At 46.6% G+C, this 17,595-nt stretch overlaps 1 protein-coding gene across 1 annotated transcript; it reads right to left on the bottom strand.

The window, feature by feature from the left end:
- Positions 1-3,228: 3,228 nt before the first annotated feature.
- Positions 3,229-10,664, bottom strand: ATP5PO (ATP synthase peripheral stalk subunit OSCP). The gene is made up of 7 exons (XM_005893352.3): positions 10,557-10,664; positions 9,166-9,216; positions 8,109-8,219; positions 5,799-5,928; positions 5,001-5,113; positions 3,686-3,772; positions 3,229-3,409 (listed from the first exon to the last, which is right to left on the bottom strand). Exons 1-7 carry the CDS (start codon positions 10,590-10,592, stop codon positions 3,296-3,298), a joined length of 642 nt encoding a protein of 213 aa, XP_005893414.1. The 5' UTR covers positions 10,593-10,664; the 3' UTR covers positions 3,229-3,295.
- Between the last annotated feature and the right edge of the window lie 6,931 nt (positions 10,665-17,595).

Genomic DNA, 17,595 nt, shown 5'->3' with positions numbered 1-17,595 from the left:
GTGGTCTGCCTCGGGTGTGCGGTGTGCAACCCCTGTCAGGAGGCAAGCCGGAAGGAAGGCAGATGGTCTTGGGGAACCAGCAGTGTTGGCTGCGTTACAGGCGCAGCTGCTGAGCCCTTAGAGACCACCCTCCCGTGGCGTCAGTGGGAGGTTTCTTCTCCCTCCTGTTAATAGCCCAGAGGTCCGAGGTCTGGCCTGGCAGGGCCTTGCGATCATTTGACTTTTACCTTGAAGTAAAGAGGTAAAAGCTGCACTTTCCACTGCGTCCACATCTAGTGAGAGGGAAAGGGAACTGCGAGCCCGGTCCTCGTGAGGCCAGTTGGGAAGGGACACTTTTCCTCTCTTTTCATCTGCCGGAACTTAGTAGCTCCAGCACCAGGAATCGCCAGGGAAGTTGGCAAATGTCCGCAGCTAGGTGGCTGGATCCTGGGGCCACAGGCCAGCCTGAGCCCTCCTGGCTCCTGGGAGAGGACGGAGAGGCCTGCAGTGGTGTCTCTGTCCATTGCACGTGCTGACGGTGGAGCTGCTTTGCCAGGAGGAAGTTCGTTTCAGCACTGTGATAGCCAGGAGGGTGACGTCACGTCAGGTGGAGGCACACTGGTCCCTGCCCAAGGTGCAGGGGGTGGCCTCGGGCCCCTCAGTGCCCTGAGGACTTCCTAGATGGCACAGCCCTGCCTCTGCCCATGACGGGTGGCTCTGGGAAGGGAATCTGTTCGCTGTCCAAACACTTGGAGGTGACCAAGGAATGGGCACCTGAGGCGGCTGCTGTCCGGACAGCGCTCTTCCCTCTGAGGCCAGTAGGAGGGCAAGCTCAGGGAAGAGCTGGCCTGGCTTAAAGGGCGAATCAAGAGTGTCTAAGGGACCAAGTGCGAGGGGCCCAGAGAGTCACCTGAGCTCAGTGTTGCCTGCTGGCTCCAGTGCGGGTGCACCACGTGCCAGGGAGTGGCCAGGGGCAAGCAGGAACAAACACAATACAGGGGAGGCTGGGGGCGGGGGCCCTGAGCAAACCTCCATTTCTTCCCTCACTTGCAGAGTGAGGTCTGTCTCGCTCGTGTCTGATTCTTGGCGATCTCCATGGACTGTAGCCCACCAGGTTCCTGTCCGTGGGATTCTCCAGGCAAGAATACTGGAGTGGATTGCCATTTCCTTCTCCAGGGGATCTTCCCAACACAGGAATCAAACGTGCATCTCCTGGCTTGCAGGCAGATTCTTTCCTGTCTGAGCCATCTGAAGCTTAAATATTTAAGATGTAACATGAAGCAGTCTTGGAAACCACAGAGCAGCCTTCAGTTTGCGGGTATTAGGTCCAAATTAAGGGCATTTTACTGGGGAGCTTTTCCTAGGGGACTGATCGAGTCAGTCACCCTAATGGTCTATTAGAAACCAGGATTTCTGAACAGGTTTTCTGAACAGGATTTCTGAACATCCTTGAAGATGGGAGATTTTGCAGGCGATTCTAGATGGACTTGGTCTAGTGCCTACCTCCTGTCAGGTGCTGTGTGAAGCCAGTCAGGCAATCCCTGGGGTCAGATGGCCCAAAATCAGAGGCTGTCAGGCCAGGGACCAACACCCTTCACCGACATCTTTACATCTGGGAGACCCAGTACTGAACTCGTCATGACCTCGCTTCACTCTTGCAGCAGTTACTCACCAAGTGGATGTTACAGCTTCTTCCACGTACGGGGTGGAAGTTGATCCCCAAAAGCAGGAGGCTTTAGGGATTTAAACAGCAGAGGCCTGCACGTGCACCCCCAGACGGCTCTAAGACGCGTCCTTAACCCTCACGCCTACTGCTGCAGAGCAGAACAGTCTAGTCAGGGGGCGCACTGTGGGTGCACGTCATATCCCCTTATGGAACCTCCTGCTGAACGGTTCTAGAGTGCTTGTTACTCCTGGCGAGGTCACTTTCAGTCTGGGAGAAACACGGAGAAAGGCTTATTGTGGCCACAAGCCTTCTAGTCCCGTCAGGATGTCCTATGACCTGACATGCGGTGGCTTAGTATGCATCAGGTTGTCTCTTGAGATGTTATCTTCTGGCAATTTCAGGGTGACTGTTAACCCTCAGAGAAGCAGGAAAGTTTGCTGTGTGCTTGGCTCCCCCAACCTGGCTGGGAAGGCCTTAACTTGCAGAACCAATCGGATGGTCAAGAATCTGCCTGCAATGCCGGAGACCTGGGTTCAATCCTGGGTGGGGGAGATGCCCTGGAGGAGGAAATGGCAACCCACTCCAGGATTCTTGCCTGGAGAACTGCATGGACTGAGGAGCCTGGTGGGTTACAGTCCATGGGGTCACAAACAGTCGGACATGACTGAGCGACTCACACACACACAACGGGCAGAAGCTCGACCCAAGAGCAGTGACTTCTAACCATCAGTGTACTGGAACTGGTGTGCCCAAGAGGGGAAACGTCCTGACTCTGTCCTGGGCTGACATTCCCGGGCATCCTTGGTTCAGAGGACACTCCAAGGGCTGTGGCGCCCGGCGAGCTGAGAAACCTGCCGCCTGCTGAGTGCACGGCTCTCACCTGGACCTCTGCCCCAGTGATAGCAGTCACTGCTTTTAATTAGATTCTCTCGATTCCAGAAGAGACATGTGTTTTTGGCCAGAATCTCTCTGGAAGCTTTTATAGACATCACCGCCTCTGAACTTAGAATTACACGGAGAGTGGAGTGGAGGACGGATCACTTTCGGCTCGTCAGAACGCACAGGCTGGACATATGAACCTGTCAGAATACTCGGGTGAGCACAAACCGGCCCTGTTTGGACGGCTAAGCAGCCCAGGCACGTGGCAGGCACGTGGCCTCGGGAGCACGGCCGAGGGGCTCGGCCCACATGCTGCAGAGGCTGTGAGCAGCACAAAGTGGCAGAGCAGGAGCAGCGGCCGGCGTTTGACCAGCGTGGGCTGAGGCCACTTCCAGTTCTGAATCAAGATGAAACCAACAGCTGAAAAACTCAAGAGATGACGACCTTAACTTCACCTGCAGGCTCAGCCCCTGCCCAGGCTCTGGACTCAGAGACAAAGGGATGAGGTAAGACACGTGAAGAACTTAATAGCGCCTGCTATGAAGGCTATTTTCCCCTAAGGGATATATAAGCATCCAATTTCTAAGAACAATCGACAAAAACTAAATTTCAAAGGGCATTTTAACCTTTAAGGGGATCCTGAGAGAAAGATAAAAACTAAGGCTCCCTGCACTTCCGCTTTAAAAGGCAGTAAACACAGTGTGCCCTGTTCAGGAAGTGTTTATTGTTGCTCCAAGTTTAAGAATTCTCACTTTTAGAAAATCAACACTTTTACAGAATCTCCCGCATTGCTCTGCTCAGCTTCTGAATCTTGGTTTTTGCAGACATATCAACGTATTTCTCTCCAATACGGACAATCATTCCACCCATGATCGACGGATCAATCTAGGAAAGAAAATAGGTTGGAAATGTGAAAATACGCTGACATTTCATTAATGAAAAAGAAGATAAAAAAAAGTGCTCTGAAAAGTCTATTGTAACATGTAATAATTACATCTGGAAAAAGAAGTCAAATTGTGAATGGATTCAGTAATAGTCTATTTTGAAAATAAACATAAAGGTTCTACTATAGGCAGTTTTACATAATCTGCTCTCACTTTCCAGTCCATTTTAAGTGCCAAACAACCTCAGGAAATGTACTGTACACAATTAAAAACCTACCTTAACTTCCAATTTCAAAACCTGGCCTTTACTTAGGAAGCTCTTCAGGACCGTTTTCAATTCAGTCAGAGTGGCTTCATCTAAAGCCTAAAAAAGGACAAAACATCCTTAAATTCAGGTAAAGTAAAACAAGTTACTACAGTAGAAGGAGAGAAAAATCTCCCTCTGGGAACATTTCACCAAGACAGGCTGTGTGAATTCCTGTGCTCGGTATCTGGGGACCCACTCTGGAGGCGCACCCCAAGAGGCACTCATCGGCGCTGGTCTCGGGCGTGTGAAAGCCCGCCTCACAGGAGCACCATTGGTTACGCTCTTGGAGAGTCAGAATCTCTGAAGCACTACAAACACTCATCTAGGTAAGATCAGGTGCTGCATACCCCAAGTAACTCTACCATGCTTGGTAGGTAACTAAGCCCAACAGACTGTTCTCCTACAATGAACTACAGTGCAAAGAGAATACAAGGGAAATACAACGTACTCCACTGTACACTGGACAACAATGAAACTCATTCCAGCGAGGCAGTGCCACGTAAGGAGCAGGGACTACTGGAAGACAGGACTGTGGTTCAAATCCCAGCTCCACCTTCTGTGACCTCCAGCAAGCAACTTACTTTCCCTGCGCTTTGGTTTCCTCATTAGTAAAATAAGGGTAACAATACTTCTGCTTCACGCAGACCTTTGACATTAAGTAAAAAAATTATAAAGTGCCCAGCACATTGTATTTCAATAAATGGTGACTATTATTATACTCTACTTCAGCAAGTCCATAAGACCAATGGGGCCCGTGCGCCTTATACTTTCTGCTTCATCACCACAAAAGATGAACAGATTACATTTGAGTAAACTACTGAGCATGATGTTTAAAAAATAATTCAAACCTGTACTGGAATATAAACCAGTATTTCCTGACACATTTTAACCCAACCTGCAGTCTTCACGAATAACCGCTGAATAGGGAAGCACCAGGGAGACACCTGCCGGGCCTTGTAAAGCAGAGGTTCACAGAAGGGAAGTGAAGTTGCTCAGCTGTGTCCGGCTCTTTGTGACCCCAGGGACTGTAGCCGATCAGACTCCTCTGTCCATGGGATTTTTCAGGAAAGAATACTGGAGTGGGTTGCCATGTTCACAGAAGCTGGTATAAATGAAGAGACCTCCCAACTGACAGTTCAGTTCAGTTGCTCAGTTGTGTCTGACTCTCTGCAACCCCATGGACTGCAGCATGCCAGGCTCCCCGATTTCTTGATTTTAGCCTTTTTCTTTTTGTTCTACAAAATGGAAAGTCAAGACAATGCAGTGGCAACAACTCATTACTTACAGATGCAGTGGTAACTGTGCATGGTACTTCTCCACGGTGGACACTCATCATGGTAGAAAATGCGGAAATCACCGCAGGGGTATTATTCAAGCGACCATTTTCAGCAAGCAAATCTGGGAAAGTGAACATTTTTCACTTAAGTCATATTCATGAAGCAGTATATTCACCTCAAACGCAAACTGACATGGCCTTAAAATACTATATTCAATGTCAGTTAAGGATGTGGATGGAGAAGCTGCAACCTGTTATCTAAAAAGAATATTCAATTTTTTTTTTTTTTAAAAGAATGCACCAACGAGGACTTAAATGTGTAAAGGGGTGTGTCTCTTAAACGAATCTGCAATAGATTTCTTCATCACAGCTTGAAATCTGATTTTCAGGTTTATCCCATGAATCCCCAAATTAACATACTTATATTCACTACACATTTTCTTTGGATTCTGAGTGATCAAGGGATTTGAAAAACAATTAAAATGTACCAAAGAACGCAAATATCTTTAAGGACAGAGACGCAGCCACTGGCTGTAAACCACTTTCTCGGCAGGGATCCCACTGGCCTCCTCCAAGGGGTGAAACTACGCATTGAGACACTCCTGCATCTTAACGTCCTTCCGACAGTGCTCCTCAAACTGCATGTGCAAGCGACTCACTCGGGGGCCAGTGAAGATGCAGATTCTGGTTTAGCAGGTTCGGGTAATGAGACTCTGCACTGCCAAAGGCTGGTGGTGTTCCTGGTCCAGGGATCACAGTTTCAGGAGCAGAATTTTCAGAGACTTCAAAAAAAGAGCTAATACTTACTGATCAGGTTGGACGTGAGAGGAGAGAACTTCTCCTTTGCCGTCATGTCACTTAGGCTTTTCACTTTAACTGAACGCTTTACATAGGGATTCAAAAGAGAAGCAGCCATTTTGGGTTCCTTCAAGATTTGCTAAAAGGACCAAAAATAATCTTAGACTCTAGAACATAAATGATGCCAGCTGCTGTACACACGCTTTCTGATGAATCATGCATTTCATGAATAAAATTAGAAAAGTTTAGTCAAATAAATTTTTGCCTTTAAGAATGCACCACAGATGATTTTACACAGGATATGGTATTGTGTGAAAATATTTAAAACCATTCTAATGAAGTTGATTTTTGCTTTTCAAGAGAGATTATTTTTAAAAAACTAAGCAGCCATGAGACTGGATCTGTGGCATACTGTAATGTATCTACTGTGGGTATTACTCTGATTTTTCCCTGCTAAGAGGGTGCAGTGATGCCCACACACAACGCAGACCTAACGAGACGCACTGAGTGCAGGCGGCCCCTTGGCCTTTCCCTCGGGGGCCTCTCCCTCTAAGGCTGATCCGGATTCCGGCCAGCTGCCCAGAGCTCGGGAAAACCAACCCACTGCTGGGTGGGAGCTCTGGTGCTTTTCCTGGGAGGAAAAACGGCCAAAAAATTCAGAGTGCCAAGACCACAAGAGAGACCACTCTGTCTCCACGACCACAAGAGAGACGACTCTGTCGCCGTCCCACTACATCACAAACGTCAAGTCCGGGACCACGGGCAGCTTCCAGCACTCTGCTCCCCTCAGCGTCAAGCCAGAGCTCCAGCAAACCAACTGCTGTTTCCATGTGGGTATCTCTTGGTCACACACCTCCACTGACCTTTCGATCAACCCCTCTCCTGGGCTCCTGGACAATTTCTGCCTCTGATTCTAGCTACGTGCCTACATTGCCATCTAATGTTAAAACTTCAACTCGAGTGACCCCCCCAAAACAAGGTTTTCCCATACACACTGCTGGCTTATACGACGACAAGCATTCTGGAACTGGAGCCATCCCAGCTTCAGGTCTCTAACCATTTCTGCTGCATCATCCACGGACCGTTAGCGACACCCTGGCAGCATCACGTTTTCCTCCTGGCGCCAAAAAATGGCTGATTTTGTTTCATAAAGAGTCTTAAGGTTGCCGCCTTTGTATGTCTCCACAGCTTAACGGACTTCAGTTTTAATTAAACCCTATTCTAAGGCCCACAAGCCAGGTGCTATCTTGCTTGTGAACATCACAGGTTTACGAGGGGTGTGCATGACAGCAGAGGGCAGGAACCATCACCTCCCCAAAAGCCTGTGCGACCCTGTAGACTCCAGCTACCCCAGCCCAGAAGCATCTCCAAGTCAGGCTGCTGCGTCTGTGAACATCCTAACAGGTGAGGGTACCAGCGAAGATCAAGCACACTGGATAACTGGACAGAGGGAGGGATACAGAGCTAGAGTTACTGAGCATTAGGACAAAGGCTCCCACAAAAGCTCAAAATGAAAAAATGCACAAAACGCCTAAGTGTTGTTCTATACAGCTAGTCTGTGAGGGTTTTCCCCTTCTAAGATTAAAAACACAAAAACAAACTCTAGGTGGTGACTAGAAAGTAAAAGAAGGGGAAGCAACAAAATCTGGAGCGACTTGTTAACTATCAGACGACTCAGGGAACCTGCAGTGGCAATCCTCCTGTTTAAGCCACACTGCAGGCTCCTGTTAACTCAGTTCATGTACTCTTCATGTTTACAAAAAAATACAAATCAGCTTCCCCCGCAGTCTCCTGGTCTTCCTCCGTCGTTCTGTCATCGTCCTGCAGCTCGGGCACCTTCACTAATGTGCGGTCCAGTGGGCTCTGCTCACTTTCCCTCACATCTTGGGAATAAAATGACAACTGACGCTGAGGAAAAGACTTCAGAAGGAAAATAAATTCCCAGCAAAACAAGGTCATAATATATCCTGAAGCCTACTTTGGAAATACCGAGTAGTACAAGCATAAATGCTCAAGGTAATTTTTAACCCTCCTTTGAAATGGCAGTTGTTTCTTAAAATTTAGATTTTCTATTTCTTCTCTTGAGCCCCAAATCTCGGTTCCTAACATTAACATTCTTACATATACCTATTATAAATAGGTTCAGAACAATTTTACCCAGTATTATAACTATCAACATGGTTACAGGAAATGTTTTCTTCTTTCCCTTTTTTTGCAATTCTTTTTCTCTTAGGATATACTTCATTAAGGATGCACAGTCAAAGATCTAAGGAAAAAACATACAATGAGAACTTAACAATGAACAGGAAAGCTACTTACTCCTACTCGCAACAACTCCTTCTCTACTTGCTCCAGTTTATTCTGTTTAGATGCAGCGGAATACAGAGCTGTGGCGTAGCGGCCTTCGATGCCATATATCAGAACAGGTGGCTTTAAACAACGGTGGAGTAAGGCAAGAAGAGAAAAGGAAAATCAGTTAAGACCATATCATGGTATCAAGAGCAGAAATATTTATAATTTTAAAATTATTGTAAAATGCTACCCTGAATGACAATTCTCAAACAAGTAAGGGATGTTTCCTTGGCCATGTCACTCCATCTATGAGCTTTCAATTCCTCTTCTTAAAATGAGGGGCTTAGAAAACATGGTGTCTAAAGTCCCTTTCCATTCTACAGAAAATTCAACCGTGCTAATTTTGAGATAAACTTAGGATTCCTTCGAATCCAGTAACTACTTAGTTCCAAGTTTAGGCGGTGTTAAACACTGATAGAAGGCAGTTTTGAACACGTTAGAGCCGGAAAACAGGTGTTTATGAGACACATACAAGCACAGTTTTATACATTTCATAGCAATACTGCAGATTTCCCTTAGAGTATCTCCATAAATGTTCAGTTTAATGGAGCCCTTTAGCAATTTACTAAGTGCCTGATGCTTGAATTATTTTTTACAGTGAACCACAGGCTTTTTAAACCACAGTATCATCAATGTATGACTACATATGCTTAGTGGTACTGTGTGATTGTACTGGAAAAGCTTAGGTTTTTAATGAGCAAGATTTAGTTTCTGTCCAGCTCAGAGATTAAGCTGAATAACCCCTCCTCTTTTGTAAAATGGGAAGACCAGCTACCTCCCATCACTGTTACTGTGTTTTAAGAAATTCTCCAACTTAAAAGGTTTTTTCGTGGGCCTGGTCTATGACAGGCATTCAACACTATCCTGTTCCCTAGCTCCCCTACTCCCCAGCATGTCTGGGGAACCACAAATCATGCAGAAAGATTTAAGTGTTAACTGTACAAAATCCATGCCTAAATGTATTGTTGTCTGAAACCACATACATTTATTTGCTTTACAATTACAGAAAAATAAGCTGACATACCCTCACAAGCTTGGCAAATGGCCTGACCACAGATGTACTGAAGCATCGCACCTTTAACACAAAAACAGAAAGACTGAATGAGGTTACTGATAGTAAAAAATAGTAAATGGTTCACTTCTTGTGTTTCCTTATATCAACACATAGATTTTATGAGGCTAAGCTGCTCTTCTTCACCCAGGAGTAAATTTCCCCACTGAAGAGTCATTACAGGCCGCATGGGAAAACTGCCTTCCCACTGTGAGGCTGGCTCACGAGTAAGGGAGAGGAAACACTAAATTTGAGAAACATTTAGTTGCTCAGTTGTGTGTGACTCTTCTCCAACCCCATGGACTGCGGCCCACCAGGCTCCTCTGTCCCTGGGATTCCCCCGCTGTGAGAATACTGGAGTGGGTAGCCACTCCCTTTTCCAGGGGATCTTCCCCACCCAGGGATGGAACCCATGTCTCCTGTATTGGCAGGCAGGTTCTTTACCACTGAGCCACCAGGGAAGCCCAAGTTTCAGAAGTCAGTCTTAAAAAAAAAAAATTGACAAGATTTCCAGCATTTATGTTACCATCGTGGAGCACGATTCCAGTAACAAGTGGGACGATTCCAGGCATTATCTGTGAGAGAGGTACCTTCTTAAGACTCCAAAAGCTATCTGAAGATAAAGATGAATTCTCTAGCTTGTTTCCTACCAAGATACTAACCTTGATATTGTTGAAATGGTATCTTGTCTATCAAGAGTTGGAATCCAGAGTTTAAAAAGCACCCGCAAGGGTATAGGTCACCTTCAAATAATTCCACCTTCAAATAATTCCAGAGTGTACTATACAGCTGAGAGGGCTAAAAGACTTTATATAACACTTAGGGAAAATTTACGGAAGGTACAAGGTGTTATAATATATATATAAAGCATCGTATAACATAAAGAGCACAAATTTTTCTGTGACTCTGTGGGTTCGAATCTCAGTTCTACCCTTACTTAGTCAAAAACCAGTCATGTAAACTTTCCAACCTCATTTTCTTCATAAAAATGTGAAACACGTTTTACAAATACTCTTTAGGATTACTGTTGACCCAGTAATACTAGCAGTCGTTTAATCACAACAACAAAGATAGATCCCCCTTCTCCTGGGTCTCTCAACCAGCTCCTTCCCGGGGCTGTGCTCAGAGGACGCCAAGGTTAGAAACGAGCGTGCAGCGTCCACTGTGTCCCGCGCGCATCCCGTGGAAAGGAGGGGTGGGGGGAAACAGGGCCGCCCAGCGTTGCCCCCACTCTCCCGACCGCACGACCTTGAACGGCCGCTACGCTCCCCAGGTGTGGCCTGGAACCGTGGGGCTTGGGGGTTCAGTGCTGGTCACTCCGGGAGGGCTCTTCCCGCTGGCTTTCAGGACCTCCGTCCTCTCACCTGCTGGGACAGCCCGGACACTGCTAGCGCGGCCATCTTCTCCTGGCAGCTGTAGGTCAAACCCGAGTCGGCGAGAGAGACAGACAGCGCACGCGTGCGTCAGCGTAGCCGCTCGGCCTGCTGGGAAATGTAGGCGTAGGTCGTCAGGCCGCATGCCCGGGGTCTCCCTCAGGCTGGGAGTTGTAGTCCTCAGAAGCGAGTGGTCCTCAGAGCTGGTGGGGGTGGAGGCTAGAGGGCTCGGAGAGCATCTGGAAATGAGATTGTTGAGTTACTTACTGGCCCTTAGTGTAGAATAGAGTTATTGCCCCTAGTTTTAACTTTCCATTTGGATAAGTAGGGTGGCATTTGTTGTGTTTCACATTCATCACTAGCACAATTAGCATGTTTACTCTTTCTTCCTACCGCGCCAAAGTGTGTATCAAGTGCAGGTCCTTGCACTCTGTATATGCTGTATATGCAGCTTTGCAGCTCAAGCCGCGGACCCTAATACTCGGACCGTGACTGCTTCTGCTGACCGCCATCCCCAGTCCACCCCATCTTCCTGAGTACAACATTGACCCCCTTGGTTTGTGCGGACGCGTGAGGTTCTGGTGATTAAATACTTCCTTCTGGGTAGGGCAGAGTAATTAGCTGAGAAGCAGACCTAAAAATAGAACTGGTGTTTGAGTAAAGTGTGACATTGAAACTGAGAATCCAACACTAGCTTTGGCTAGTTTCTCTGCATTCATAAAAACAACCTATTTTCAACCCATTTCCCCCATAAAAAGAACACTAATTTTTTAAACTTATTTTTAAAATTAATTTTTATTTTATTTGGAGGCTAATTACTTTACAATATTGTGGTGGTTTTGCCCTACATTAACATGAATCAGCCATAGGTGTACATGTGTCCCCCATCCCGAACCCCCCCTCCCACCACCCTCCCCATCCCATCCCTCTGGATTGTCCCAGTGCACTGGCTTTGAGTGCCCTGTTTCATGCATCGAACTTGGACTTGTCATTTTTCTTTTCTGTAAGGAAGAGAGTTTGCAGTCGGAGCATGGTTGGAGTTTCTGGGTTGCAGTAATGGGGCCCTATGGTCAATTAAGGTGTTTTTCTGCTCAGTTTTACTATAATTATATATCTATTATATATAATATAACATTATATTATATATTATTATATATGAATTATATATCTTATAATTATTAAGTCATTAATTTACGTGAAAAGTCATTGATTTTAATGATGAGTGCAGTTTTCTCATCATTACAAAAAACTTGTTAAAATGCGGAAAAGTAGAAGGAATGTACTTGCCCTCTTTTGGACCACCTGAGGGCAGCCATTGTCAATATTTTAGTGTGTTGTCTCCCATTATTTTTTCAGAGAGTAGCCTGAACTGCCCAGGCTAGAATCCCAGTCCTTTCATTGACCTTTACCCAGTTATATAATTTCTCTGTGTTTCAGTGTTGTTATCTGTGAGTATTATAATAGCACCTACCTTACAGGCTGTTAGGAAAAATGAACAAGATATAGAACAATTTTCTGACCGACTAGCACTCAATAATGCTCTTTATTTTGCTTTTGTTTTTATCACATATACGGACTCACAGTATGTATAATTTAGTATCTTGCCTTTTTCCTTAATACAAGAAAAAAGTGTACTAAATTATATATGGTTCATAAATACACGCTTCCAGCATGATATAATCGTATTTCTTAGTTATAAGATTTTCACCCGCACTCCCGCTCCGGGCTTTCGCCCGCCCTCTCCTTCTCTCTCCCTCCCAGCTTCCCCCGCCCTAGCCCTGCCCCTGCCCCTGCCCGCTCCTTTCCACCCCACCGTGCCCGGGGTGTCATTGGACGGGTGAGACGCAAGCCAAAGAAAAAAAAAAAAAGATTTTCACCCATCAAGTGGATATTCTGTGATGTAATAATTCAATAACTTTTGAACATAATTCAGATGGTTGCCTTTTTCCCCCCTTTTAAAACAGTACTTCATCTCCTGAGCATCTTTAGACACAAACTTTTTTTTCTTCATACTTAGGATAACTTCCAAGTAGATTTCCAGAGATGGCACAACTTGGTGAGAGGGTATGAACACTTTAAAAGTCTTTGATGAGGGAATTTCCTGGTGGTCCAATGGCTAGGACTCTGCACTCTTGATGCAAAGGTCCTGGATTTGACAAGGTACTAGATCCCATGGGCAGCAGCTAAGAGTTTGAAAGCCTCAACTAGTCCCCCAGGCCAAAGATGCTGCATGCTGCAACTAAGACCTGATGCGTCCAAATAAGCAAGTAAATAATTTAAAAAGTCTTTGATGAATGAGGGCATGCTCTTTTCAAAACTTTTAACCACTTTACACTTTCACTAGCAGTGCAAAAAACCCTTGTTTTACTTCCCTCTGCAAATTCTTCTGGGAGGCTGTTTTCAAATAAGTCTAAGGGAAGGTGTATTCGTTATGCAGAACGTTTTATTGAGCACCTATGACTCAGTGGTAAAGAATCTGCCTGCCCATGCAGGAGACACAAGTTCGATTCCCAGGTCAGGAAAATCCCCTGCAGAAGGAAATGGCAATCCACTCCAGGATTCTTGCTGAAGAATTCCATGGACAGAGGAGCCCCGTGGGCTACAATCCATGCAGTCACAAAGAGTCGGATATGACTGAGGGACTCAACAACAGCAACAACATTAAGTGCAGGCAGCTCTTCTATGCCTGGAGGTACAGCAGGGTACAGGACAAAGTGCTTGCCTTCGCAGGTCTTAAGTTCTACCTGGAACCAAACCCCAAGGCCATGTTTTCTAATGTATGGGCCTTATTAGATGTACTTCAAGTCAAAAGTTCTGGGACTAACTATATTTGAAAAACTCTAAATTATGGCATTGGTAATTAATTATGAGTAAGCTATAAGGTTGCATAGTAACAGGGAGATTCCCTCTGTCTCCTTTGCATTTATCCCCATCTCACTTCAGCCCTTTGTATGTTGCTAAAATAGTAGTTTGTGGTCATTTGAATTTAAGGGTTTATCAAGTGGCTGCATGTGTATGGTTTCATTTTTATTTTGAGGTTCAGTTCAGTTCAGTTCAGTCGCTCAGTCGTGTCCAACTCTTTGCGACACCATGAATCGCAGCACGCCAGGCCTCCCTGTCCATCATCAACTCCCGGAGTTCACTCAGACTCATGTCCATCGAGTCAGTGATGCCATCCAGTCATCTTATCCTCTGTCATCCCCTTCTCCTCCTGCCCCCAATCCCTCCCAGCATCAGAGTCTTTTCCAATGAGTCAACTCTTCGCATAAGGTGGACACAGTACTGGAGTTTCAGCTTTAGCATCATTCCTTCCAAAGAAATCCCAGAGTTCAGGATAACTCTAAGATAAAGGGAGTCTGGTACCGCTCCCCTACTTTATATGTGCTGAAACTTTCTGGATCCTGTTTAGGCAGCTCGTCTAGGAAATGGCAGCTCTGGGTCTCAGGATGTACTTCTGGGCATAAGATTTTTTTTTTTTTTTGGCCATGTGAAGCATGTGGGATCTTAGTTCCCCAACTAGGGATTGAACCCAGGCTCCCTGCATTGGAAGCTTGGAGTTCCAACCACTGGACCGCCAGGGAAGTCCCAGTCTCGGCATGGGATTTTGATGCCAGTGTATGCTGCTTCCATCTTGATGATGTGACAAGTGGAGAAACACAGAAAGAACTCTGAACCTGATGCCTCTGCAGTCAAACCGCCCTACACTGCTCTTAGATTCCTGGGCGTCTGCTGAATTCTCACAGCAGACAAAGCCCAGCAATGACCGACCAGGGTCTCAGAAGCAAATTCTCACCAGGTACCATGGGTGCTAAGTCACTTCATTTGTGTCCGATGCTTTGCGACCCTGTGGACTGTAGCCCGCCAGGCTCCTCTGTCCATGGGATTCTCCAGGCAAGAATACTGGAGTGGGTTGCCATGCCCATCTCCAGGGCTCTTCCCAACTCGGGGATCAAACTCGAGTCTCTTACATCTTCTGCAATGGCAGGCAGGTTCTTTACCACTAGCGCCACCTGGGAAGCCCCCACCAGGTACCATCTGACAGCAATTTCCCAACTGCGGCAATGTCAAACCTTCTTCTGTGCAAGAGTAGAGAATTTGAAAGAAGAAAAGAATTTTGTCCCGTAGAAGAACGGAAACGACTTAGCACTTTATTTTTAGGCTCTTTCCTCCTGTACAAACTTAAATTTAAGATAGTTATTTTAACAGCTGAGGCTGATGGAGTTAAAGTGACTTGCCCAAGGTCATAGTCTGGGGCTCTAGCGGTGGTGAAACCCAGACATCAAACCTCAGCTTTTTTGTTTCATGCTGACTTTCAATTCAAAACAAACATTTGTCACCATTTTATTTTCTCTGCAAAGGCACCATATGCTGACATGAAAGACAGCAGCATGGTGTCACGAGACCCTCAGTTGCACATGTGTAAAAAAAATGAAGTGATTTTTCCCCTTGACCCAAGAAAGAACCTTCTGAAACTCAGAAATCTGGATAAAGGTTAACGGGCAGCACGTTCACTGCGCTCAGTTTAAAATGACAAAAAATTGGAAACAAATGTCTGAGCATAAGAGAATGGTTTTTAAAATGGAACACTGTACAACCATTACCACGAGATTTTCAAAAAGTATTTAGTGGCATAGAAACATATTTAATGACACCGAGGGAAAAATTCCAAACTACATTCTCTGTTTTTTCTATACTGCGCAGTGTTGCTATCATAATCAAAAGGAAAAAAGAGGGGGATGCCACGGTCCTGTCCCTTAACGATTTGCCCCATGAAGGAGAGACCCACCCATTCCAGTTTCTGACAACGCTCAGCTTCTGACCTGTAGGGTGAAGTTCAAGTTGATGAGTTCCAGGAAGGACCGGGCTCCAAAGTTAGACCAAAGGATTTCTAAGTTTTCTTCCCCAGGTTAACTTCAACTAGACTCCCCCAGCCCAGGGAACCTGTTCTTCAGTTTTGCACAATGTATCTAAGGATGGTATCTTCAGAACAAAGGGTGTTAAGATTGTCCCCATGCATTTTCTTACACTGAAAGGACCTAGGAAATGTTTGCATCATTTGGATGTTTATCTTGGACTGAACTTCGCATCAGTTTTTTCTCTCTTTTAGTTCTTTTCCCCTCCGAGTTTATTTTGAGAACTGTACATGGATCCTTTACAGCAGACCAGAGCCACTTGCTGTCCTGGGGGCCCAGGTTGGCAGCCCCAATTTAGAACTCCATATGTAGCTTGTTTTTCCACTTAAACCTTGAGAATGGGAACGTGCCTCTGGCAGCTCTCTACGCATGTCTATGGCGTTAAAGGGGTCTGAGAGGAGTCCTGTCAATGGGCAGAGGCCCCTGGGCTGGAATTGACTTGGCTTTGGGCAAGAAAAAGTGTTGCAGAAAGTGGACAATGGGACCCCAGGTGCTGCGGCCATATGATTTTAAACTTTTTATCCTTGGGATCCGATGCATCTACTACAGAGAAAGTGAGGTGGGAGGGCGGGTCAGGATGGGGAACCCGATGTACAGGTGTACAGGATGTACACCCATGGCTGACTCATGTGGATGTATGGCAAAACCATAAAAACAAACCAACAAACATAAATACGGCTTGGTGGTATTTTCGAGTCTTTGGAGAAGGTTGCTTTAGGTGGGTCCGCAGCACACAAAGGGGATCCAGACGGTGACTGAGGCGAACCAGGTACTGCGGGAAGCGGTCCCCCTCCCTGGCCACAGGCATCTTCCCTGGGCCTCTCCGGGGCCGCGGGTGGTTGTGCCTATCTTGAAGCATCACCTACTCGGTGCTCAAGGTCACGGGTGATGCTCGGCCTGATCTAGGTTTCCGAGGCATCATCTTGACACTGGGGGGCGCCATCTCCTCACATTGTCAATTCCGCCTCTGGCCTTGGCATGACTTTTTTCTAGAGCTTTCGCCATTCAAACCTCCGTGTCACCGCTCACACAAGCAAGCGTGAATCAGAGTATTATGAGATTGACTCATGAACTGACTTCTGAGTGATGCTCTAATCCGGGCTCCTTGTGTTTCGGGGCTTAGACAGGTACAGTTTCTTGTTCTTGTCACAGAGCCTGGTGGGGGAGCCAGTCTCTGCATTCCCCAGGGGCCCCCACCCTCCAATGCTCTTTGCAGCTGGCCCTGGTTCCTTCGCAGTCCTGAAGCTTCCCCAGGCAGGTTTGACATTTGCCACCACAGATCCAGGAGAACTTCGCCTCTGGGCTAGAGCGGATCTCTGTCTTTTTTTTAAATAAATAAATAGATAATTTATTTATTTAGTATTTTGGACCGTGCTGGGTGGCATGTGAGATCTTAGTTCCCCGACCAGGGCTCAAACTCGTTTCCCCTGCACTGGGAAGTGTGGAGTGCTAACCACGGGACCACCGAAGACGGCCCCACCTAAGTCCTTCTTATCAAAGTGCCTTTTTCTTTCTGGGTCTGGGTCGGTTCAGAGACAGGTTATACCATTCAGTGGGTGCCCTGTTCTGGGAGATGGTAATGACGACAGGAATGAGCAAATGATCAATGCAAAGCATTCTTCTGTCCGTTGATTAGATAAAAATGCCACCTGTAATCTGAGGAGACCAGTGACCACAGTAAACAATGCATGTTGGGGGCCTTTCGGATGTAAGGAAGCGATCTGCAGCTCCCTGCTTGCTTCTGTTTGGTGATCCTGCGGGGGGGCTCTGGGGACTAAGGTGGTGGTGGGCGAGGACGGGGGCTGGGAGTGGGGGGTAGAGGTGAGGGGGGAGGGGTCCCTTGGGTCCCCGTGGTTTGGTCGTTATTTGCTGGGGCTGCGATGGTAGTGCCGCACTCTGCAGCCCCACTGCCTGGGGCTGGCATCCCAGCCCTGCCAGTCACCAGCTCTGTGCCTCAGTTTCCTCACCTGGAGAATGGGGGCAGGAATCATACAGGTCATGTGACTGAATGCCTGAGGAGGGTCTGACCAAGTGCTAGCATCAAGGCAATGCGCCATGAACTTGAGCGGTTCCTCTCTTTCTCAAGGTCGTTTCTCTAAATACAGTCTCTCTAGGGA

This window comes from Bos mutus, chromosome 1, assembly GCF_027580195.1.
Source record: "Bos mutus isolate GX-2022 chromosome 1, NWIPB_WYAK_1.1, whole genome shotgun sequence".
NCBI classification, from domain to species: Eukaryota; Metazoa; Chordata; class Mammalia; order Artiodactyla; family Bovidae; genus Bos; species Bos mutus.
Note: the sequence above shows the minus strand (reverse complement) of the source record. Positions and strands in the feature narration are given on the sequence as shown.

What these genes read in the sequence shown, in the direction of transcription:
- ATP5PO (XM_005893352.3), bottom strand. Translation starts at nt 10,592, where the DNA reads ATGGCCGCGCTAGCAGTGTCCGGGCTGTCCCAGCAG. An exon ending in AGGAGTTGTTGCGAGTAGGA is followed by an intron (nt 5,929 to 8,108) that starts GTAAGTAGCTTT and finishes TGGTCCTTTTAG; the next exon opens with CAAATCTTGAAGGAACCCAA. An exon ending in TCTCACGTCCAACCTGATCA is followed by an intron (nt 5,114 to 5,798) that starts GTAAGTATTAGC and finishes TCACTTTCCCAG; the next exon opens with ATTTGCTTGCTGAAAATGGT.